Genomic DNA, 25,372 nt, shown 5'->3' with positions numbered 1-25,372 from the left:
GGTATAAAGTCTGGAGCTGATCTATATACAGTGAATGGGAGCCTGATTTTGAGAACCCACAGAATGTTTGTTTTCTTTTTTAAACCCAAACGAATTTTATTCTGCTGTTGTGTTCTCAGGTCTGAAACAGAAAATGTACCCATATACCCAGAACATTACCCTGAGTCTTCTCAGCATCATGTAAAACATCTTTCACAGTTTATTGTCTGTGAAGCAGCCGTTACACTTTATGATATCACAAATGTGAGTTTTACTAATATTTTTGCACTGTCTTAGACCGTAGGATTGATGTGTATGGGTTATAGGTATAGTTCTCCTTTAACACAAACACATTACATAAACCACCATTTTTTACCTAACTTAGATATTTTATGAAAATTGTGTGGAAAAAAAAGAAAACACCTATCAGTTAACAAATATTAAGTAAGTTTTAAAACATCAATGGTAGTTACATTTGTATTAGTTATAACTGAAAACAACAATGCAAACACATAAAAATGCATTACATTTGAAACTGAATAAAGAAGACACAAACACTCCCAAAAAGGACCAAAACCTTTGGACAGTTGTGGATAGCCTTATTACAGATATTGAATGCATTTTTGATAGAATAACCTGTCTATGGCTAGTCCATCTAAAGTTCATTTTTTAAATTTATTTGTGCTTTTAGTATTTTGTGTATGTAATACAAGCTAAAGTATAGGAAAACTTGTTCCAGCCAGTTTTGAAGTCATTAAAATCTATTAAAATTTCAGCATGACATTTCAATATGTGCTGTATGACATCCATCTTTTAAAGGTGCTGCTAAGTGCCTTTGTCAAACAATGCTACAGAACTAGAAGTATAGAGCTTTAAAGGTTCTCCCACTGGTTCTTCAGCTTGCTTTAGTTTAGTCTGATGTAGAGAACCTCTAAAGAAAACAATACAGGGGCTGAAAAGGTTCTTTACTGTTTCTTTAACTTTCGTTTGGTTTAGTTTACTGGAGAAAAGGGCTGGTAGAGAACTTGTTAAGAAACATGAGAGGTTGTTTTGAATGGCAGTGGTGCTACATAGCACCTTAACCCACACCTAAAAAAACGCTAAGGAACCAACATTTTTCTGTTTTGGCCAACATTTTGTATCTGCTGGGATCAGTATATCTGTGACGGGGTCGACAGATTATCGTCCTGGCCGCTTTTTGGGGACAATATTTGGTGTATTGTTGATTATCTGTATCGGCATTTTATCTTAAAAATCGCAGATAAAATGAATTAATTAAAAAGTGCGAAAAAGTGTCATCATGGGAGGAGCTTTTACTTTGAAAAAACTAGGGGAGCTATTTTATCTTTTAATTTTTATTTAAATTTTTACTTGACTTAATAAAAAAAGTTGCAGGGAACTTACTGTATATGATGTTGAACGTTTCAGTTTTGATTTAACCTTTGCTAAAGGCACTAAAAAACAGTTTTGTGTGGGAGTTTGTTGTATTGCAGATTCTAAATATTGACAGGAAGATTTTCATTGTAATTCTAAATGCATATTGGTTCCAATTATCGGTAATCGGTCTCATTAACTGCTAATAATCGGTATCGGCCCTGAAAAAACAATATTGGTCGACCCCTAATTTGTGATAAGCTAAAATCTAACAGTGCTATTACTAATATTACAGCTGCTACTAATAATAACAGCAACATAATTATAGTTTCTAAAGTGTTTTAATTGATGTATTACAATGTGTACATTTTCATCAGGTAAACATTTACAATGTGACTGATCATTTAATTGGTTGAAACTCTATATTTCAGTTCTTTGATCATTTCAGTGTTTTAGTATAACAGTCTAGTTCTGGACAAGATACACAAACCTTCGCTGTTTCCAACTCCAGTCCAATTGTATGCATGCAAACGTTACTTTATATCTTCTACACATTAATAGATAATATCAAAGGCAAACAGGAACAGTCTATTCTCGAGAAATGCAATTACAGTTCAGTACAGCAAAGTTAGAGATCAAGCAACATACTATAGCTTAAATACACCGTTTATGTAGTTAGAAGGCCTTTAAAAAGCCATGACCCTTTGCCATCTCTCTGCAAGATTACAAAAAACAGAAAAATGTGTTTAGTAACACATCATTAGTTGATGAATGATAAAATAGGGTTTTGCTGGAACCTTTTTTTATGTGCATGCAGTTCACTGAATGAGTATTGACGTCTGCAGATACTTCACTTGCAGTCTTTGGAATGAGTTTTAGGATATTTGGTTTTTGACATTTTTAAGCTGTAGCAATGATTCTCCACCCTTGCCATGTCTGTGTTTTGGTAAACTACCTTTGGATACATTTCTTCCTTTAATGACAAGTAAAAGTGGTCATCAGGTGGTGATACACTGTTTCCAGCAAACTAATCATTCATCAGTGATCAGATTGAATGCCTTACTGTTTGTTTTGTTTGTATCTGGGAACCAAAAGCATATGACAGAAAACTTGGCCAACACAGAGACCAGAAAAGACGTTACCTTAGACTATTTTTCAGTAGTTTATTATGACTAACCTTGTCGACTTATTAATGCTCCACACTTTTTTTTGTAGAAAAATGATAGAAGACAAAGGTCAGGTGGGTTGAGATTGCTGCTCTTGAACGTTTTCTCTCGCTACTTTGTACGAGGGGTCGACAGATTCTTGCCCTAGCTAAATCCTGGGGCCGATATTTGGCATTTTGCTGATTATCTGTATCATCATTTTATTTTAATGATCACTGATAATACATTGATAAATTAAAAAGTGCAAAGAAAGTGTCAGCATGGGTGAAACTTTTACTTTGTAAAACTCAGGCAGCTTCTTTATTCTTTTATTTATACTTTTTTTTTCATTTAAATTTTCACTTGACTTTATAAAAAAAAGTTGCCGGGAACTTGCTGTATGATGTTTAAAGTTTCAGTTTTGATTACACATTTGCTAAAGGCATTTAAACAAAGTTTGTGTTGGATTTGTCATATTCCAAATTCTAAATATTGACAGAAATATTTTTATTGTAAATGCATATGTTCCAAATATCGCTTGTCAGTCTCATTAGCTAATCGGTATCGGCCCCGAAAAAACAATATCGGCTGACCCCTACTTTGTACAATAACCAAAAGAGAGAAGCACCAAAACTAGAGGATTTTTATTTTTCTCAGACCCACTATTATGTATACCACTGTATTTTGGAAAAAATTGCCCAAATTCAATACAGAAAATGTGCAAAAAATGCATAATAAAAATAATAATAGTTTACATGGCACTTTTTATAATGTCTGTGTGGAACTTAATGAATCTTGCTTCAGTGTGTTACAGAGGTGGGGCCAAGTCATTGTTTTGCAAGTCACAAGTAGGTTTCAAGTCTAAATCCTAAGTCAAGCCCCAAGTCCTAAACTTTGAGTTCTGAGTGTTAAACAAGTCATGGTTCAGTCTTTTACAGATGTCATGTCATTCTAACAACAGATAAATAAGACGCTAATTGTACAAAAGTTTTTTTAAATTTTGCATTTATTTGATAATACGTTTATTGGAAGTTGGTGCATCTCTGTCCATAATTTTAACCCATGTTTTGCATTCTGCAAGTTATTCTTTGTTGACCACCACATTTTTGTAAATTTAGTAAAATTATCTTAGCAGTCATTTTTTCCAGATGGCACTCAGTAATGTAATGTTAGTTATTCGTGGTTCTCTCCTGCAACATGATTGGATTGGTTTAAATTCAGTGGATCTGGGGAATTACGTGTCGACTTGCTGGGAATGAATTACGTTTCATTGAAATGTTGATAGTTGAAATGAACTGATCAGTGGCACACTTTTAAAAGAACATACTTTAAAATCTTTGGGCGTGAGGCAAGGGGTCATATATTACAGCTTAAAGGGCTGGAGTCAAAGTGAAGTCACAAGTCAGTGGTGTGAAAAAGTCTGATTCAAATTTCAAGTCTTTTTTGGTTTTATCTAGTCGAGTTTAAAGTCATCAAATTTGTGACTCAAGTCCACATCTCTGGTGTGTTGTGTTCAAATCCTCTTATTTAAAGCTCACCTGACATTGAGGCAAAATCAGAGGGTGGACAGGAAAAAAGAACCATTATAAAAATCCATTATTTGACAGTAGCTGTAATTATCTGTCAAAATATCTGACAGTACTGCACTGTAATCTACACACCGACAATTTGTTAGGTGGAAATTTATGCTGATATGCTGTTTTGTCACATAATGACTGTTCATCCACACAGGGTGAATTGTGCTTGAGTTAATAATAACCAAAGTGTCCCAGGGGACAGATAGAGCAGGCTGTCCATATCTGGTGCTGACAAACACCAGCATTAGCTTAAACCTGCTACTCTGCCCTAAACTCATAGTGCATGCCACCAGTACAATCAAATAGCTATAAGAATATCACCAGTCTCGTCTCCGGTATCTGAAAAATCTGATGAGTAGCTACGTCTCTTGCACTGGTAATACACTCCTTTAATGATTAGTGTGATGACCTATAGACGATATGAAAGTTGTTGTGAGATTAACAGAGGAAGTTCTGGTTTCCACATAGCTATCTTTACTGCTACACATCCTCCATTCAAAGTTCCATGTTAACTAGGTGTTGCTATGCTGATAAGAGCTTATTATGCTTTGCTTGTATATTTAAAGACACATCACGCCTGCAATTTTCAACACTGGCCAATGTTCAGCCAGTCCGCTGCAGTGATAGTGCAGCGCCAACGTGGGATGTTGCTTTTACATTTTAACAATTACATTGAAAACAAACATGGAACACAGCCATTTCCAATAGCTTGTGCAGATGGCCACACATTTAGGTGATCCTCACACTTGCCGATGCTAATTGCTCCATTTCCTGAAAATCCCAGTCTTCTGTTCCAATCTTAAACAATGCCCAAAAAGTGCAGAAGCCATGTTTTTGTGTGTTTTGTATTTTGGCACAATCAGTATATAGCACCACCAAAGTTCTGCCAAGCAGTCTGTTTGGAGAGAAATCCTGTATGTTGAAGCATATTCACACAAACATGAAAGTCACACTGGCATCTTAGCACCAGCTGGAGAAATAAGATTATCCTATCAGCAGTGTACAGAGTTTCTAGTCCTGCTATGCTGCCAGTCCCTCTGGACCGCGAGAGCTCGTCGGCATAAAGAGGAGGCAGAGTTAACCACGGGGTGATGAAGCAAATCTACTCTGGCCTTTCAGAGATACAGTTGTTCGGACTAATCTCACTTTTCACTTTGGTCTTGATGTTGTGAAAAGCTATGGCTTATCATTTGGTAACTCAAAGCAGGGGATTGTTGCATCGCTTTGTTTCCCCTGTTTGTTTGTTTTTCACTTTATCTGTTGTGCTCATCCCATCTTGTATTGCTGCTACTCTTGTGTCGACGCCTAACTGGACTTGTGTTTGTTTTAACCTACTTAACAGTTGGGTGAGGTTTACAACATATAGGACAGTAGAATAAGAGCCACATGTTACAACTAACTACACAAATTGTGTGAAAATTTTAGAACGCTATCCTTTAATTGTCAATCTTTCTGGATTGTCCTGATGCAGTGAGTCCAACTGATGTACTGCTCCAGAGAGAATAATACAAACAGCTCCCGTTGTATCTCAGGTCTGCCTGTCTGATGGGGGTCGATGCATTTTCTTACTTTTCAAGAATACCCTACTGAAGTTAGACTCGAGAAAACAACACATTCTGCGCTCTAACAAAGATCACAACTACAACTGTTATTGGAAGGGTTTTTTTCTGCCACCTGTAACTTTTAAAGCGCATGTGTCTAAAGACTGTCAGTCTTAAGTTCACATAGTAGAAACAATACACAACAAGTGCTCAAAAGACTCAGAGATCACATACTCTCACACACAGAAACAAAATAGCAAAAGAACTCAATTCAATGGTTTCCTTTTTTGTTGCGCAGGCTCGAGTACCATTGGCCTCAGGTGAAGCAAGGCTTCAGAGCCAAGTCCTTTCATTGTGTAGTTCTACTAATAAGCACCAGTAGATTCAGCTGGTCCTGCACCCCCCCACCCCACCCCCCACGGCCACTCCACCCCTCAATCCCTCAGGGTAGCAGTCATTAACTGATGGCAGTCCAGATCTCCTCGCAGCTCCAACGGGCCCGGCAGTCTCATGCCCGTCTTCTGATCCACACACCAGCACTTTCCACGCTGGCCGTCACGTGCAGGATGACACTGTGGGCAGAAAACATAGCTAAGATATTGTAGTTATATTAAACAGCTTTTTTAAGTAGAGGTTCAAATATCAGAGCTGCTATTATATATATTTTATATTAACAATTGATAAAATTACTGTGTGTAATGTGAAAGATGTTACTCATAATGGTAAACGTACAGACAGTTATTGCACGACTCTCCGCTCCCTTTACCCCTTTGAAACCAACTTAAAAGAAATGGCCCAGAAATTAGTAAGAAGTACAAGCAAATCATTTTAAATAAATAACTGTAATAATTAGAAATATAGTTCTCTGGAAAACACTCCCTATCTTTTTAAAAATCATTTTCTAAATCTACTAATTTCATGCACTTTGCAGGATATTTCATGCTAAATTGCTCATTTCCTTTTTTTTCTTTGATCTTGAAAAAAATAAAACCAATTTGTTCACAGTTCAAAGGTTTAAATACTTGTCAAAGGTGTCTGAGTGCAGCACAAGACGCGTGGTGTTGAAAGGGTTAAGCGTCACTGAGCTTTAGCATTTTTTTTTTCAATCATTTCTTTCAACTTTACTGATTTGGTCTTGATGTTCTCTTCATTGTATTTTTGACTGCAGTGGGCTTCACCAACAGCACCAACAACACACTGACAACATGATCGACTAAAGCCGGCCTTACACAGAATGACTTCTCAAGTAATTTCACTGTAACAGAAAACGTTTAAATATCTAAATTTAAGTTGTAACACTCTCGTGATCTCGATCGTTTGGTTTAAGGTGGTCATAAAACTCAACTTGAGCTGTCTCAAATCAGTCTTTCTCTCATCTTGATGTTCTGACAAAATCAAATATGTTTAACAATATCATAGTTTTTAGTCTTGGCTCATGCAAATACTGAAGTTCAATGATAAATAAGTATAATTAAGTTCATTGTCAACAACTGCTAGATGTGCTATCTCCTGAGAGAAAGCAGCAAATTGGGCGAACGGTACAAAAGGCATAAAAATATCTTCGCTCCCCTGAACTATGGAAAAGGAGAAGCTGGTGGACCTATGCAGTGAACACAAGTCTGTGTTTAATTTGACATACTGATCTACCAACTAACACTTATTTTAGTGAAAAAACATTTTTTTAAACAGTTTGCCTCTTATTCCCATTGTCTCTTCCCACTAAAATAATGCAGATAACCAATGGAGGCTGGTAGCCAGCTAAGGTGAAAAAATCCTAAAGTTTGTACAGAGATCCAGTTTATTTTAATATGGATTTTATGGATGCTGAATTGACAAGAATACTTTTGACACATGACACTTTTTGTTATCTTGTGTTTCTAAAGTTATGTGTTTTTGGGGACATGTAAGGAATTGCTAATATATCATATTTCTTAAAGGGAGTTTGGGGGAAAAGTTTTCACCAGGCGCAGGATGGGAAATAATCTCAAAAGGAATCTAGTTGTGGTCAAAGTTGAGAGATGGTGTTAGACTTTAATCTTAAAAAAGTGTTTCCAATGTCTTTTGGTGTATGGTAGGCATAACTGGTGAGCACAGTGCAGCATGGAGCAGCTAAAGAGACAGATGTTTCCTTGGAGAGTTGGTTAAGAGACAAACAAAGTTGAAAGAGACTGAATATTGGACTTAAACTTGCCTGGTGGACCCAAATTCAACTCTCAGTGAATGCTACCGTTGCTCCATCTCTGTTGTATGTGAAAATAGGAAACTGCTTGGTAATGTGTTCGGTTAAGGTGATAATTTATCATTTTGTTTGGGTTTTGTTTACATCCTGTTGCGCTGCCCCCAAGAATCAATTAATGCAGGTTTATATAAAACTAAGCACTAGGTAAGAGGTTACAGACTAGTTTGTTTGTCTTGAGAGAGCAGTCAATGCTCTGTCGGCAGGGCCATAATCCTCCAAGATGATGTCAGACCTGATTTCTAAGCTTTTAAAGATGTTTTCATTGTTTTGCAGCACTTGGACTTGTCCTGCATAAATTATCAAATGAAGTTTTGTCGAGTGTAACAATAAGAATTTCAAGTAAATAAATTATTGGACTCCTTCTGTGAATTTTTACAGTTCCTGTAATACAGAACTTATTGGGTGATTTTGCACTTTTCCTGTATTGATTTAGAGTTTTAAAAAAGCCTCCAAGACCTGTTAACAATCTCAGAGGAACCCTGCCATGAAGTGATTGCCAGTTGTCCCTGACGACATTTGCTTTACTGCCCAATAGGGTTTTTATCACACTGCAGTTTTTAGTTAAACAGTAAACAGATGCTTGTGAATCCAAACAGGCAGAGATACTTTAACCACGTTACACAATCAGCAGAACTCAGACTGTTGATGACTGTTGCCTTAGCAGAGCTTTGCTTTTATCACTGACTCTGCGTCTGCTGCTTTGATTGCACTTTCACGTCAGAGCACTCTTATCTCTGGTTTTATGTTCAGTGATTCTCTCACTCTTATCTGCATAGTTGCCCAATCTTGCAAAGACAGAATAGCAAAAAAAGTAACTGCATCCAAAAGCTAATTGCATCCATCACAGCAATAAAGTGATTATTGTTAACAGTTTACAGGAAACCACGTTACACATGCAGTTCAACCCTTGATTCCTGAAAAAGAAACTTTTCAAAACACTTTTCATGTGAGCTTAGGAAAATAAGGTCTTGGCATCGCCATGACAGTCTGCTTGGAGACACTTTTTTGTTGATCTTGAACTACTAAGACCACATTTCATCGGCTGCAGGCATGTTTTGTGTTTTGGCCCACAGTTTGGAAGGAACAGTTTGAAGTATGACGATAGGCATTTTTATTTGTTTTGGCTTCATAATAGAGATTCACAGTTCACCAGTAGACACGGCCAAATAGTGGTCGGCTCAGTAATTCAATCAAGCTCATAACGAGTGTGTTTGATGTCACAGACCTGTTTGGGGTGGAAGTCTCCGTTCTTGTCACAGTTGGGTATGGGGATTGTAAAGAGATCATCGTGTGTGCGGCTGTTTGATGCTAATCTGTCCAAGGCTCTCTGTAGCTCAGCACGGCATGGAGCCTGTGGGAGAAATCAGTTTTGATATAATGGTTATAAACATCATCACTGTTCCAGATGTAGACATGTGTATATTCAGCCAAGTCCCATTCTAAAGTCGTCAAATACTGCTGCTTTGTCAGTCATTTCAGCATAAGATACCAACGCCAACGGACAGTGCCCAGTGGTTGCTTCTCGAATGAATGTAGAGCCAAACTGTGATGTTCATTTTTTTTTTTTTTTTCCTAATCATGTGCTTTTGTTGACATCCCAACGATGGTCGGGGCATCCAGGAACATCAACAGCAGACGCAGGAGGATGCCCAGAGTGTAATATGTAGATGCAAAAGTCCACTGACAGAGCGGCGATTTTGTGACGCCTTATAATGAGAATGTGTTTGTATGTTTGCATCTTCATAGCTTTTCAAAAGAGAGACAAAGTTGAGGTACTAAAATCTAAAAATCAGCCACCAGGCAAACTGGAAAAACAGGAAATGTTTTTGGATTCCCAACTTAAATTTTCCCAACCTTCATGTTTTTGAAATAACACATTTTAATTTATTAATTGAAGGGTATTGGCCAGAGTCACAAAAGTTTTAATTTTACACTATGAAATTTTAGGACCCTTACATCAACCCATTCGCCATTAAAAAAATATTGACATTGTTCATTTCTGCAAACCACGATCGTGTTATATTTGCATGCTTCATATGTGTCACATTTAATGTGTCTGAAGAGACTTAATATGTGAGCTAACTTTGTCATCAGATGGTGGAGGGGATGGTGGATAGAGTGTCACCCAGACAAGATGTTTCCAAGCTGCAGACCACTGCTCAAAACCAGCAAACAACAAAACTAATATTGTTTTAGCAAGTCATTGCTGTCTTTCCAGCATATTTTCATGCACCAAACATTGGTGTTTTGCAGTGACTTGTTGGTGGGGATAGTGTTACAAGAATGTTTTCTTTTTTAGAGATTGCTGTGTTTCCAGTGGGGATTCTGCCACCTAAACCGAATTTATTAAGCCCAGACATGAACCTTCCTTATCCATAACCAAGTTGTAATTGTACCGAAACCTAACCACACATTAAACACAGCTTTGTTGAAACATAACCTTTCAATGTATCCATTAAATAATAGCATGCAAATGTAATGTATCCGTGGTTTGCATAAACGTACAATGCCAACATCCTCTCTGTCTATTTGGTTCCTTCAATTGTAAGTCCATGTAGATGTAACTAGGACTAAGGATCAGCTGCATAGAAACCACAAGCCAACTAATGACTGCATGTGACTGGCACATTTTTCAATCAATCTGCGCAGCCAGTCCAACTGCATTTTCACAAAGTCTTTAAAAACATAAAAAAATCTATAAGTGGGAGGCTGTGGCATAGCTGTGCATTCGTGTAACACATTCCTGTGTTAAATGAATGCACTGAAATGTGGTAAAACCCAACCTGTTAGTGATTAATGTGGATGTTATAATCCTGCTCTTGCCAATGTTAAAACGGCAAATTGCATGTTAATGTCAGTGTACACCTGTACTTTATTTTGCAAGACCGCAATTAAAGGTTACGGTCTGTAAATAACTAATTTTTACATTTATAACCTCACTGTTGCGCTTGTGGCTTTGGAACTATAAAGCTGTAATGTGAAACACCTGCTGGGGTTTGAGGCATGTGCTGCAGAGTTTTCTGTTTAACTGATAAGATGTTAGACGATTATTTCTCTCACCAGTGCCGCCTTGGTCTCCTCTCTGGCTGTGTTGCTTCTCTGATTTGTGGACTTTGGAGGGTGTCGTGCCAGAGTCTTCTGTATGCAGCGCTTGTCCTGTGGACTGCACCGGATATTGCTGTTGTTTGGGTGCTCAGGGATGATCTCATCCTGCCTGTCCATAGCTAAAGGATGAGAATAATGCTTTAGTTCCTTAAAGGGACAGTTCACTCCAAAACCTAAAAAACATAAATTTTCCTCTCACCTGTAGTGCTATTTAGCAATAGTAGATTGTTTTGGTGTGTGTTGCTGAGTGTTGGAGATATCCACAGAGACGTCTGTCTTCTCTCTAATGTAATGGAAATAGATGGCACTCGGCTTGTGGTACCAAAAAACTCAACAGCAATGTTTCTTTCCAGAAATGATGACCCAGTTATTAAGGATAATCCACAGATCTTGTTGTGAGCAGTTTCATGTAGGAACTATTTTCTTTCTAGCAAGTAACACCTCCCAACCGCATAATCACACAGAACGAAGTGTGCGTCTACCGCAAGCTCACCTAGCACCACTGAGCTAGTTAACATTACTGCTTGGCGACGGAGGACCCCATAAATGTTTACATCTGGTGCTGTCACAAGCGCGAGCCTCTCGTCCATGAGTAGATGCACGCTTCCTTCTGCACAGTGCTACTGTTGGCATGCATAGTTCATTAGAAAGAAATAGTTCCTACATGAAACTGCTCACAGCAAGGTTTGTGGATTATCTTGAGTAACCGGGTCATGATTTCTGGAAAGAGACATTACTGTTGAGTTTTTGAAATGTATTCTTGGCACTTTGAGCACCACAAGCTGAGTGCCAGATAGTTCCATTATATTTAAGAGAAGGCAGACAACCCAACCCTAGCTTATATCTTCAACCAGAAACTCACGCCCAAACAATTTAGATTAAGAAATAGCACTACAGGAAATATTGAAAATATGTATTTTTGATTTTGGGGTGAATTTTCCCTTAAAATTCAACAACAAGATGGACACTGCAATGTCAAATTTATTACAAAAACAGTTTATTGCAAACATCCATAGTGCTTGTGTAGGGCATGATTGTTAATGCAACACAATAATATCACATTTTAATGATGTAAGCATAATTTAGGGCAACCTTCATTTATGTTAATGATTAGTTTGGGTGTCAGATATAGAGCAGGAACAGCTCTGCCTTTCCTCCTTGTCCTTCCACATAACATCCCATACAGCTGAACATGGTGAGATGTAGGCTAAAAATGAGGCCAGGTTAACCTCAAGGACACAGAGCCGTGTTCCCGCTCTGGGGGGTTATCTGTACCTCAGCTCTCACCCTCAACTGCTGCACCACAGCCATGCCACGAGTTTTGAGGTTTTTTAAACGATACCACCCCTGTTCTGCCACCCTCCGTACATTGTGGTCTGTGCCACATTCACCTTTGCATCCCTATAATCCTGCAGCTCTGTGGCCCTGCAGGCAGCCAGCTGCTTCCTCAGGAAATGCCCCCCTCCCTCTCCATTCTCCACCCCTCCACAACAACCTCACTCAGTGCCAGATGGAGGTTGTTAGAAGGTATTTGCACTGTCACAAGTGGGCACAACTGCGAGCTTGTGTGTGTGTGTGTGTGTGTGTGTGTGTGTGTGTGTGTGTGTGTGTGTGTGTGTGTGCGTGCGCGCACTAGTTGGTGGCTGGGGGACACAAGATGGGCAAAATGAGGAATAAAGGTTGTGTGAGCCTTTCTCTGTGCACATGCATGCTGCTTTTTCACCTATGGCTTGTAAGACTTGGCAGAGTCTTGTTCTTTGTGCTCATAACCCATGGCATTTTACAGACTGGCACCGGAATCAAAGCACTTCAAACTGGAGTTTTACCGTTTTGAAGCTGTTCTCGCTCTGATCATTGAACCAGATCTGAGCTCTGGTTAATATCTGAGGTCACTGCCAGGCATTCGGTTAATTGCTGTTGGCAAAGAGACAATGAAGGTGGCCCAGTAGCCCCCTTGATCATGTGCAATGTGCAGTTTTTTCTCAGGTCTATAGTGCAATGCACGAAGGCACACATGCACACAATCCAAACCAATGCAAGCTTGTTTTTTGCAGGACTAGTTCTCGAGCCAGTGCTTTCAGGATATTGATCCTGCGCCATTTTCTGGTGAAGATTTAAAAAAAAAAATTTACAGCTCAGTGACAGGATTTTGAAGCCGTCCGTGCTTCTCTAAACTTCATAGACAGTCATCTTGCTTGGCTCGGCTTGTCTGGGGGGGAAGTGTCTCTTGGCTGTTTGTATTTTTAGTCTTGTTGCTGTTAAGGGCCAGCTCATCAGCACTTTCTTCCACAAGAGCCCAACAGGGTTTCAGCTGTTTCCTTTGTTCCAAGTTGTTCTTTCTCCTCTTTCGCCAGTTCACACTTTTCCGATTCCACGCTCTTTTCGTAGTGCGAGCCAAAGTGATTTATAAGTGGGTCAGGGGTGGCATGTCCTGTTTGCTACCACTGCTGTTTTCAATGGAGGAAGTTGCCACTTCTCTGTGTGGTTTCATTCGATTTGGATCAGCAGCTCTTGGCTTTTGAAATATAATTCCTGCAGTGCATTATCAGCCCGAGAGCTGGTACACTGCGGTGCATTGGCAGTCACAGGTGCACAGCTAAGATAAGGGTATATCTTGAGTAAACATACTGTAATCATACGCAGAATCAGGAACAGCCTTTACCTGTCTTTTCTATCTTTTGATGCATTTTAATAAGCTGAAACTAGGACAACAAGATCCACTGAAGACATAAAGAAATACCACTGCTTATTAATCCACAGGTTAATTTGATCATCAAATTCATTTTTGAAATCTTCTTTAAGTCTTATTTTAATAGCCTCTAGTGAGGACAGTACAGCATGTGATTAGCACATAGCCAGTGCTGTTACGTATAATTACTGTGATACAGCAGTGATCAATACAGCAGCGTGAACACAAAGCTCCATTATGTTAGCACTTAACTGACAAATTCCAAATCTATTACACAATAAGCTGCATTTCTGGCTCATTCTAGTTCTTAGTTAAGTATTTGTTGTCACATATCAGCTGCCGCACTTGCAAATGTATTTGTCACACTGTCCACCAGACGTGTGAGCATCATTCGCTGTGGGATGAGAGAGAGAGAGCAGTCTGACTGGCAGGCTCTCTCCTCGAGATGAACACATCACTTTACAAGTTCATTACACTTACATGATCTCATGTACATTATGACAAGTCAAAAATACCTCTACTTTTTAAATATTTGCCTTTTCTTTGCACAACAGTGACCTAAGGAACTAAAGCAGTTGTCAGATTTCAAATTCCACAGTTTGTGGCTTTAAAGCTGAACTTGTAAACCCCAAAGACAAATATCCTCCTTAAATAAATATTTAGTTACGCGCAGCGAGATTGGCGAGTAGTTTCCGATAGTTTATACTTCCACTAACTTCAGTGTTGGATCTAAGCCAACAGGGAGTCTGCTATGTGAGACCTTTGTACAAAAACCTGAGATGCACCCTTTTGTTGCATATCATTTGTGCTGCATTTAGCACAGACACACTAAGGATAGTGACAGCGGGATCATGAAGTGAGGAAGATAAATTAGACTTTCTAATTTGAGTTTGAAAACACTAAGAGGAGCTGCTGTACGACTTCCTTACAGGGCATAGCCAACTGGAGTACCAGCCAATATTAGCTTATCACAGACATATATGTATTAGCATATGTTATAGCCAATAAGTAACAAGATATATGAGAACATGTTTTAGAGCACCAGTTCTTCAACTGTAAAATGTCCCACTCAGTTCATATTTTGGTTAAAATAAAAAATTAAAAAATAAAACCCTGATGTAAAAGATGGATATAAGATAGCTAAACCTCAAGTGGTTGAAACTTTTCATTTTGCAGCAGTGAATGTTTTTAAAGGATTTTGTGAAGTGAGGTTATGTGTGGCGTATGAAGCGCAGTACATGGTGTTTGGTGTGCCCTAAGTTTGAAAAAGTGGCAGGAGTACTGACACAGAAGCGAAGCGATGTACTGCTGCAAAATGGATTTTGGCCACGTAAAAAACGGTCCACCGAAAGTAATCAACATCGCTTTAAGTGTAAACCAGATTGAGCATATTTTCTCGGCTTTACCTCTCTGTCAGACAGTTTTTTCCTTTGGCACTACATTTCCTCGACCATAGAACTTCCATATTCCTACGCATAAGCACAACTGTGCCGCGCACTGTATTACACTGCAGATCGGCTGTTTGGGTCAGATGTTCAGCAGTTTATGGAGGTGACAAAAAATACAAGAAAATAGTGATTATGACAGTGACAAAGAAATGCCGTTCTCTGGGGAGCCAAGAGGACCCCTTTGTGGACCAGAGTAAACAGATGGAGAATTTTTGCAGTGGGAGATTGTATTAACCCAAAGAGAGAGGGAATATAGGAATAGGAAATAATAAAGAAGTTTTACGGTTGAAAAAAGGTAGTATCAAAGGAAAGGGCTGTCTGGACGCAAGGTAAAGTGCTAAATATATTATCAATATAGTGTACACTTAAACTGATATTGATATTTTCATGTGGGACTTTTTGTGGGACTAAAGTTTTTTAAAATACATTTTGCTGCTGACCCCAGTCCACATTGGCAACTGGGGGTGTGCCGACTGCCATCTACTGTAGGTAATACATTGATTGTGGATAAAAACTTTATACAACCCAACTTAAAAAAAATCCAAACTGTCCTTTTAATGGTGTGTAAGACCACAGTGACATCACTGTTGGGAGTGGTTGCGGGTGCAACTGGTATGATTATATATGTAACCAGTCACAGTGAAAAGGGAAGTAAACACATTGATTTTCCACTTGGTGTTAAATTACACTTTAAGATATTTGTTTCTGTTAAATAAGATCAGATATCTAAAATACAAAGAATGAGAAATGCAATAGCAGAGCAATGATGCAGTCAGTATTGTTAAGATTTACACTTCTAATACATCTAATATATGCTATTTAGATATTTATTTGTCCTTTCAGTTATTGTGTGCCGTACATCAGTCGTCAGATAAACACGCAACTATAATAACACCAACAAGAACACCAAAACACAAACACATCAACACATTAAAATGTGTCTTACGCATTGTCTTACTGCTCAATGCACAGGCATCAACTCCATTACTGAGGCCTTAGTCGTTGGTCATTTCTGCGCCCTCGTTTTATTCATTTATGTTTTACAAACAATGGGATTAGCCTGATTTTGGCTCAATATCAGTCCACAAAACTCGCTCTTTACGGCTTAAAATGTAACTTTTTACATTCACAGTTTCACAAGAGACAGAAAAACATTTTTCCTCTCCCTACTACACTAAATAGAATAGATTAGATTATATTGACAGCAACTAATCCCCTAAAAAATGAATACTCTTTTGAGAGGCTTGCACTTTGTGTTTTGTGTCACACCGTGGGGTTTTTTTTTTTCATCAGTTTCTGGAAGGGAGCTCAAAAGTCAACTAGGCTTACTACCAAAAAACTGTTCTCTCCAGTCAACACTGGATCCTGGTTTCCAGGCAGAGGATTTCTTTGAATCAGTTAATCATCAGAGGTTATGTCTAGTGCAGTCGTAAGAACACTACCAGCATGTGTTGTTAGAGGGCCAATGGAAATGTTGTGACTCTTTACAGTGTCATGTGTCAGAAGAAAGATAGAAGGTTAAATCGACACTGAATCACAAAGGCAACTTTGTGAAACGGAAACCTGCTGCTGCACTGACTGATGCTGCTTTGGCGACTTCCCATCCAACTTATGTCAAAACAGACATGGAGAAATATGACATGTTTGTGAGTTTAAATCCAACCACAGCAGAGTAGCAGCAGTTTACTGTCGCCTTTGATTTAGTCCTGATTTACCCTTTTAGGGGAAGAAAATAATTAGCAGCTGCAAATCTGAAAATAATTACAAGCACACGTGCCTACTTTCAAACCTAATCTACAGAATATATTGTTTGAATTTCACAAGTATTATTTATTATATTTAGGAGAATATCCAATTTATTATTGCTGCTGTAGAGTTCACAGAAACTAAAGCCAAAAACAAAACTATCATAACTATGATTTAGCCAAAGCAGCTTTCTAGCAACTGATTTATTTTCAACAATTTGGATGACTATACTTTGAAGAAATGTGTAATATTTCAGCTTGAAAGACTTGAAACGGTTATTGTGTTTAATAAGCCAGACATAACACACGCAGGTGTGGATCAGAGAGAAAAAAAAATATGAATAAAGGGTTGAGCAGAAACTCATCCAGATGGATCATCATCAGAACAAACATTATTCTTTATCCTGACAAAAATCTTTTGGATCAAAACATGCATGATTAAAATAAAACATGTTTTGGGAACTTGAGTGCAGTGTGAGGTTTTTCCCACATTCACTGCCTCCCCTGAGATTCATGGTTTCTTCAGTCTTTAGGAAGCAATCCTGTTTTTCATCAAGATAAAACGTGTTGAAAGACATTCGCATTTGTGTCACTTATTCAACAATATACACTGAACTGAGATATATATCATCTTTAACTCTTTAGGGTTTTAACTCAATAGGGCAGACTCCATCACTACTTGTTTTGTAGATTTTCTGTATTGCAGATCTGTAAGTAAATGCTGTCATAGTGAGATTGGGTCATCTTAGCCATAAATCACTTGTTGATGCACTCATGGTACAACTGCTGCATGTGATGAAAAGGTCTATGAATAGAGAGAAACTTGGAGCTGCAGTGAATTAGGTCAAACTATTCTGAGTTACATCATTAACTTAATTTTGAATGGATTGTTCTTTTATTATATGTGCAAGATTAGGGTCTTTACTGGAGGTGCATGGAGAGGAAGTCAGTTCTGCAGTGTTTGTATGGGCCAGTGAAGGGGTGTTGCACCTTTGCAGCCCAGTGGCCAGATGAAAATGTTTGCATTGTACATTTCTGTAAACCACAAACATGTTACATTTGCATGTTTTTTATGTATCATATCAACATTGTGGAGGGAATGGTGAACGCCACTGTCCGAGACAAATAACAAAACCGGCTGTTTTTAAGCGAGTCACTGCTGTCTCCTCCAGCAGCGTTTTAGCCGCCAAACGTTAGTGTTTTACAGCAACCCGCCACCATGTTTTCATCGAGGACAGTGCCACTGAAAGCAGTTGGTTTTTTACCAAGGCATTATTATGTTTCAAGTTGTGTTTTAGCCCCCAAGAAATGGTATTTTATGCCAAAATATGATCTTTTCTTCACTAAAACTAAGTGATTCTGTGCCTAATCCTAACCAAACATTAACCACAGGGTTGTTGAAATGAAAAGTCATCTGCTAGATAATAACATACAAATGCAATGCGCCTGTGCTGCCAAAGTGCAGGCCACTTTTCGAGACCATCAAACAACAAAACCAGTTGTTTCTTAACGAGTCCCTGCTGCCTGTTCCAGCTGCTTTTCAGGCAGCAAGACGAGGATGTTTTGTAGCGAGCCATTGCTCTTTTTTACTGGGACATGGCTGCGTTTCCTGTTGGGATAATCTAATGAAAAGCTGTCATTTATACGAAGACATAGCTGCTTTTCCAGCTCTGATAGTGTGTCCAAAACCGGGTACTGAAATTTTTTTTCCTAACCATAACCAATCTAACCACGTTAGCCATATAAAGTTTTAACGTATCTAATTTAATGTGTAATGCCAACACTTTTTCCTGTAGATTAGACTTGACCTTTGCTCTGTTACCCATTACTAACAGATACAATATTCAATCTTTATTTAAAGGCATAAGTGACAACTGCTCCAAAAATACACTTACAAAAAAAATCTCAATTATTATGACATGTAAATGACTGCTTGATTTTATTACTACATTAAATCTCAGCTCTTAAGGATTCACCGTCCTGCTTAGATCAGGCTTGTTTCATGGCCAACACATTGTTGGATTGTTTATGTATCTCCCGGCTCCAACACTCGGAGGGGCCTAATCACATTTACTCCTGCACGAGAGCCCCAGCTGTACAAATGTGCTGTACAACCCAAAGAAAGCAAATACACAACATTAAGGGACATCTGCTTTAAAGAGGGAAAATCCTCACACAGCATCCCGAAAATGCATACACATCTCTTCACAACTCCCAAAACGTGCTGAGGACTCCTTGCTCGTAGGAGGGAAAGGAAAATCTAGGTTAGCATGCTGCTTTCATAAAGACCTGCGTGCGTCACAGTAAATTGGGCGTAGTTGGACAGAGCCGGGCTCCATCGACAGCTTCATTCATGCAGCTCCTTCGGTGCCTGTTGGTGTAAGACTTTTCATATCTGACATCTGTATCAGTTTGTAAATAATATCCGTTTCACTGTCGGAGGGACGCATTTGAATACGACTCCGGGGCAGACTCGGCAGGAATGCGGGAACGTATGCCAACACATGCACGATGATTTATTCTAAGAATTAAGATAGAGAGGGGTTTCTAAGAATGAGATATTAGGATGCACTAAAGCTGTCTTAGACCTTGACATAAGATGCAGGGTAGTGCTTGTTGTTGCTATGGAAATTTGGTTCAAGAATAGCCTTAAGGTTGATGCTTTTTTGAGAGAGAAATACATAGTTTTGGACCAAAGGAAATGGACTGATAACTCTTGCCAGCCCGATTTCCTGAGTAACCTCACCTTAGCTAATTCTTTTCCTTGGCAGTTAGAAGACAACCTTAAAATGAAGTGACAAACAAGTGCTATGTTGCAGAATCTAGACCCAGAGCTGTAATTATTAGCCTGAACACCCTAAATTCCCTTCAACCAGCTGAGATCTGCCTCTATCCTCAGGTCCTTTTCATTATGAATTCTCTTGGTTTTTAAAAACCCTCTTCTATTTTTATCTAGTATGTTCACTGTTGCTAGGAGTGGGGCAGTGTCAGACATGTATTCAGGAGATGCACCCCCTTGTTTAATAATGCATAAGTACGGTGAATGCGCCACAAAGGAAATCTCTTGCTTGTGACTGGAGTTGCTCTTCGCCTCTCCCCCATGCCTCTCTGATTGTCTCTCCGCTGCCATGGTTTACATTGAACATTCTTATACGGCGAATCTGAGCTGCTGCCCAGAAGAATTGATTTACAGTGAGATTTATTGGGCAGAGCTTCCTCGCTTTGTTATGACAGGCTCCAGGGGTGAGAAGGAGTGCGGAGGCAAACAGAACTCAGCACTCAGATTACAGAACACCAGAAGCAAAAACTTATGAACTTTCCAAAAAAATATTCCATTTACTGCCGCCCCGCCCTGAAGAAAAAGACCCAAGACTCTCCCCAGTGCACTATAACCCAGTTCCGGGCCAGTGGATCGGACACACGCAGGATCAAAGACCAGAAATAATATTCGGGGAGTGCATTCTGCAAGATAAACCAGTGTGGATCGACTGAGTCGGGCCAAGCTGAGACAGCCCTCCGTTTTTATCACGCTCTGAACAGCTTTCCTCTTCTTTCTGATTCCATTTAGTCATGCTATGTGCCGGCCTAACCTATGCTGGCCCTGCACAGAGAGCAGAAGGCTCTCATTTCAGCTCTGGCAGTAAGAGTGCCGATGAGCTCATCCTCATGAAGGAGCTGGACGCGGTGGGCGATGCGCTCGAAGGCTTGTTGTGTGAGGGGGGGGTTGCACCCAGGGCCAGGGGAAACAGATGCTGCAGTGAAGATGAGAGTCCTGGGAGTTTTATATTGGCTAAGTTCATCCAAATCTTTGGTGTTCTGGCACTAGCTGATAGCCTACTGCGATTACCAGTAACTGTCTGGGAGCCTCAGTGGGAGCAACGCCGGGCCAGTTAGTTGATAATCTGGAACAAATGGAAGAACCACCTTGTCTGCGACACATTTTAACAATTGTCTCATATGGCATAATGGAAATCAACACCACTCCCTTTGTGAAGAGCGGAGGAAGACAAACAGTAGAGGCTGTTTCATCAGGAGAAAGAACGTCAGAGCAGTGAACTGGATGTGCAGATAAGACATGCAATATTAGAAGTCCCACTGTGTGAAAGTGGAAACAGACTTTCTTCTTTGCAAGAGGAATGCAGCAACAAGGAGGAGAATGAGGAGCCGTCCCAAAAGAGTGTGATCGACAGAAGAAGAGTTAGATATCTGCTGCAGCAGCAGGAGGAGGAGGAGGAGAAGGAGGAGGAATGGGGGCGTCCATGAAAGAGCACCAAGTGAATTACTGATTGCAGAGAGCTCTAATAGCCCCAGACTGGCCACACTCCATTACAGTCATTTCATACAGCAGCTTTTATTACCTCCTCCCATTACAAACACATATACACACACACACACAAACACACACACATACACACACACACACCCGCACACACCCCACACTCACACACTCACACACACACGCACACACACACACACACACACACGCACACACACACACACACACACACACACACACACACACACACACACACACACACACACACACACTCTCTCTCACATTCCCACCACAATGCATTGCACTGCACGACTACCTGCAGGGTCTCAGTTTAACATGGGCATGGTAATTGCACACCCAAGAGTTGCTGGGAAAGGGAAATTGTTAATGTCACCATATGCATTAACCAAATTTCCTGCACTAAAACAGGCAGCTAACTTGCACGCCATACAGAGTGCAGACACATGCAGCAGAAACTCCTCACACACACATACACACACACACACACACACACACACTCACATGCTCACACGCCCACCTCAGCTATCACCACAGCGCTCTCTTCTCTGAAGCCTGCTCTGCGTCTTACAGCAGGGCCCCTTTCACAGCGAGCGGCCGCAAGACAGCAGAGGGACTGTGTGCGCTCTCCCATCAGGCCATGCGTGAGGAGCTGGTGTGTGTGCACGCTCTGGTTCAGGGCTTAGCCGAGATTAGGGTAAACAAGCAGCACATTGTCACACCCCCCCCCCCCAACTCTGACCCTGCCCGGCTCAGGTAAGGCCCAGCGAGCGGAGACAGAAAATATTCTGGTCCGCAGGGCGAGAGGGACGCCAGTCCAGGTCTAGAGAGGCCTGCTGAGCTATGATTGACAGTTGCATCTTGACATTTGCAGATTTCAAATGTCTTGTAATGGCATTGGTGATTTTTTAAGTGTAATTGACAACAACGAAGAGGAAGAAGACGTGTATTATCATCAGTTCACACACATTCTCTGACCCCTTCCCTCTCACCTGAGTTCTCCTCCACTTCCCTCTCATCAGTGCACACCCCCTGGCCGTGCATCAGCGAGTGCAGTGGTCTCTCCACACCACGCGGTGGGTAGCAGCGGAGGCCCGTGCCACAGCGGGGCGAGTAGACGCCACAGTGAGCCCCTTTTGGCAGGGCGCAGGTGGGGCAGCAACCGCAGCCGGGCTCTCGCACCGTCTCCTCGCAGCCCTCTGGCAGACGGCAGCTGGCCAGCCTCTCCTCGGAGCACACCGGGCAACGTATGGCCTGGTCCGACAAGCCCAGTGCCACCAGCGACAGGGCGCCAAATACCCAAAGGCTCCAGCAGGACGGAGCTACTGCCACGCCACCTCCACGCACCATGGCAGCCCCGGCACCTGCACGCAATCCTTTGCCCTCGTGCGTATGCTCCCCCTTTTTTTGCTTCCCTCTCCTCTGAGTGTTGTGCAGCTTTTGATCACTTTCAACTTCAAAAGCAGATTTTAGAGCAACAAGGGAGGTTTGAGAGGAACGCTTTGTCCAGGATAGTCTTTGATATTTTCAGCTGGTTAGTGTTTCAATTGCAGAGACACAATGCCTCTGCTGTATTGCCTCTCCGTTCCTCTGATTCAATTTCACAGCGCCGAAATTGGAGCCTGCTCGTGATCTGCTCGTCTGGCAAATGTAGTGGTGATAAGAACTAGTTTTTGTTGTGTTGGAATGAAACAGTTGCAGGAAGGTATATCCACCACTGTGTTCAGGTGAGTCTTGCTCTCTCCTTTAAGTCCAGAGGCTCGCCCGCCCTCTAATGAAACACCCAAAAAAATCTGGTCTACAAGTGTCCAAAGCAGGTCATCAAAAGCCAGCGTTTTTTAAGTAACAGCTGCAGTTTCCTCCTCTTGCTGGTGTGCAGTGTAAAGGACTCGCTCCTGAGAATGGCTCAACATGAGTGGCTCTCCTTGGACTTTATACTGGTCCATGGACACGCCTCTTTCTACAGTGAGAGAGGAGCTGAAAGGCACAGCAGAGAAAAGCCAGGCAAAAGCTCTCTCCCTCTGTCTTACTCTCTAGCTCTCTACTACTCAGACACACAAGCTAATATACACTCTCCCTCACTTGTCCTTTCTCAATCCTGAGTGCACGCTGAGGAAAAAAAAAGAAACGCTGAATCGCCCTCTCACTTGTTCACACACAGATTACACTTCTGTCCCTCCCCACTCTCTGATAATTATTCTTTTCAGTCATACTTATTGCATGCGACAATCACTTGGTGTATTGATTTGCACTGATGAAACATTTACGCCCATAATAAAAACAACAACTAAAAAACACATCAGTGCTGCTCCACTTTAATCAACCCCAAATGCCCAATTCACATGTTTGTGCCTCTGGGGCGAAACATTGTTCAAACAACAAAACAACGTCATGCGTGCTCCCTCACCAAGGTCCCAGCGTGTGTTTGCATACGTGTGCGTCCAGCGGTCAGTCCATTCTGTACCGTTGCCCCCCCACCCCTCATTATGTCGGCCCCCAGATCTCTCTTTCTCTCTCTTGCTACTAACTGGAGTGGGCAGCTATAAAAGGCAAATGGACAGTCTAACCCCCCCTAGTCTCTGCTGCCCTGCCCCCACCGGTCCTAAAAAAGCCTCCCACCAGTGGGATCGCAGGATAAGTTTTAACAACGCTGTAAACCGGGACAGTTTATTCTACATGTGTGTGTTTCTGATCATGAAGGAGTCTGTAAATCAGCGTGTTACTTTGTTCTTGTTTGCCTGTGTGTGCAGATATGCCCCACACCCAGCCTTTAAGGTTTTGAATCATGGCTTTTATTGGTCGACGTCTCTCTTTTTTTTCTTTCCTGTGTTCCTTTGCCTCCGTTTTGCCATGGAAACCCAGCATGTATTGTAATGCCTTTGTGAGTGTGCTTTCTTTCAGCTTTTTTCCTCCGCCTGGTAGCTGGTTGCCATAGGCGGGCCATGGGCCGGAGCCAAGCCTTACAAGGCCGTGCACCACTCAGGTGGGTGCCGCTGTGTGTGTTGTTAGTTACACGGCACCGAGATTCCTCATCGGTCTCTGCTCGGTATACAGTCAGAATCAAGATATCAGTGGCCTTGCTGTGATGTAGCCACTTTCTGCTTAAACACTTGAAGGAGAAAATACATCTGCTCAGTTTCAAGTAAATAGTTCAAACGAGTGTAATGACAATGTAGTAATGCAGTTGGTAGTAAGTGGAGGTGCTTGCTGGTCCGGTGAGAGAGCCAGCAGTTTCATTATGTGTCATTTATGAGGTGTTTTACCATGAGAGTGATTCAAGGATTCGAGGATTTATTGTTGTCATTATGCAATACTATTGCAAAATGAAGTGTGTGTGTGTGTGTGTGTGTGTGTGTGTGTGTGTTTTTTTTTGGGGGGGGGGGGGATTCCGGGTGTCACTCAGGGGTTAACACTAGTTAGTAATGCTGTTTTTTGGTATTTGCCAATATATTCAGCATGTACATCTGTAGTTCGGTGTTCCACCACCAATCTTTGTAACAGACTAAAAGATGGATCTTTTGATATGATACAATATACAATATACTTTTCATTAGGTTTAATCTGTTTTCCTTATTTTTCAGGGCGTTTCACGTCTGTATTATTTATCTAAAGTGAAACGAAATTACAGGATATGAGGGGAAAGAAAGATAGGAAATGATCTGCATCGAAAGTCTCTGGCCAGAGACAAACCGAGGACATTGCTGTTTGTTGTTGCTGCCTTTAATGAACAGTTTAACTCAAAATCAAAAACACACATTTCTCCTCTTACCAGTAGTGCCATTTATCAATCAAGATTGTTTTGGTGTGAGTTGCCGAGTGTTGGAAATATCGGCTGTTGAGATGTCTGCTTTCTCTCAAAAGTAATGAAACTAGATGGCACTCAGCTTATGGTGCTCAAAGTGCCAAAAGAAATTGCGTGATGTTAATTTGCTATTATTGGGAAGTTTTTTTGTAGTGAGTTACAGAGTTGATTTATTTATGTCCTTAAAATTAATGTCTGAAATTTAAAGTTGGGGTCTAACTTAAATAATAGCATTTTTTGTACATTACATTATTACATTACACTAATATGGCAGATGATTTTGTCCAAAACAACTTTAGTACATTCACACTTGGCAGGAACAAGAGCTAAATATCATCAAAACTGGACATGCAACCCACCCAAATTAAAAACAAAAAAATTTAAAAATGTGTTTAAGGAGCTACAGTACAAGTGTTTGGGTTTTTTTTTGTTTG

The 25,372-nt window shown here is 40.6% G+C and overlaps 1 protein-coding gene across 1 annotated transcript; it reads right to left on the bottom strand.

Moving 5' to 3' along the window:
• Positions 1–6,044: 6,044 nt before the first annotated feature.
• LOC121941543 (insulin-like growth factor-binding protein 4) lies at positions 6,045–23,945 on the bottom strand. Its single transcript, XM_042484360.1, has 4 exons — positions 22,129–23,945; positions 10,916–11,079; positions 9,081–9,206; positions 6,045–6,188 (listed from the first exon to the last, which is right to left on the bottom strand). The coding sequence occupies exons 1-4, from the start codon at positions 22,484–22,486 to the stop codon at positions 6,051–6,053; spliced, it is 786 nt and encodes a 261-aa protein (XP_042340294.1). The 5' UTR covers positions 22,487–23,945; the 3' UTR covers positions 6,045–6,050.
• Positions 23,946–25,372: the final 1,427 nt, after the last annotated feature.

Source organism: Plectropomus leopardus, chromosome 4 (assembly GCF_008729295.1).
Source record: "Plectropomus leopardus isolate mb chromosome 4, YSFRI_Pleo_2.0, whole genome shotgun sequence".
In the NCBI taxonomy this organism is placed as follows: domain Eukaryota; kingdom Metazoa; phylum Chordata; class Actinopteri; order Perciformes; family Serranidae; genus Plectropomus; species Plectropomus leopardus.
The sequence above is the reverse complement of the archived record's forward strand: the minus strand, read 5'-3'. Positions and strand labels throughout refer to the sequence as shown.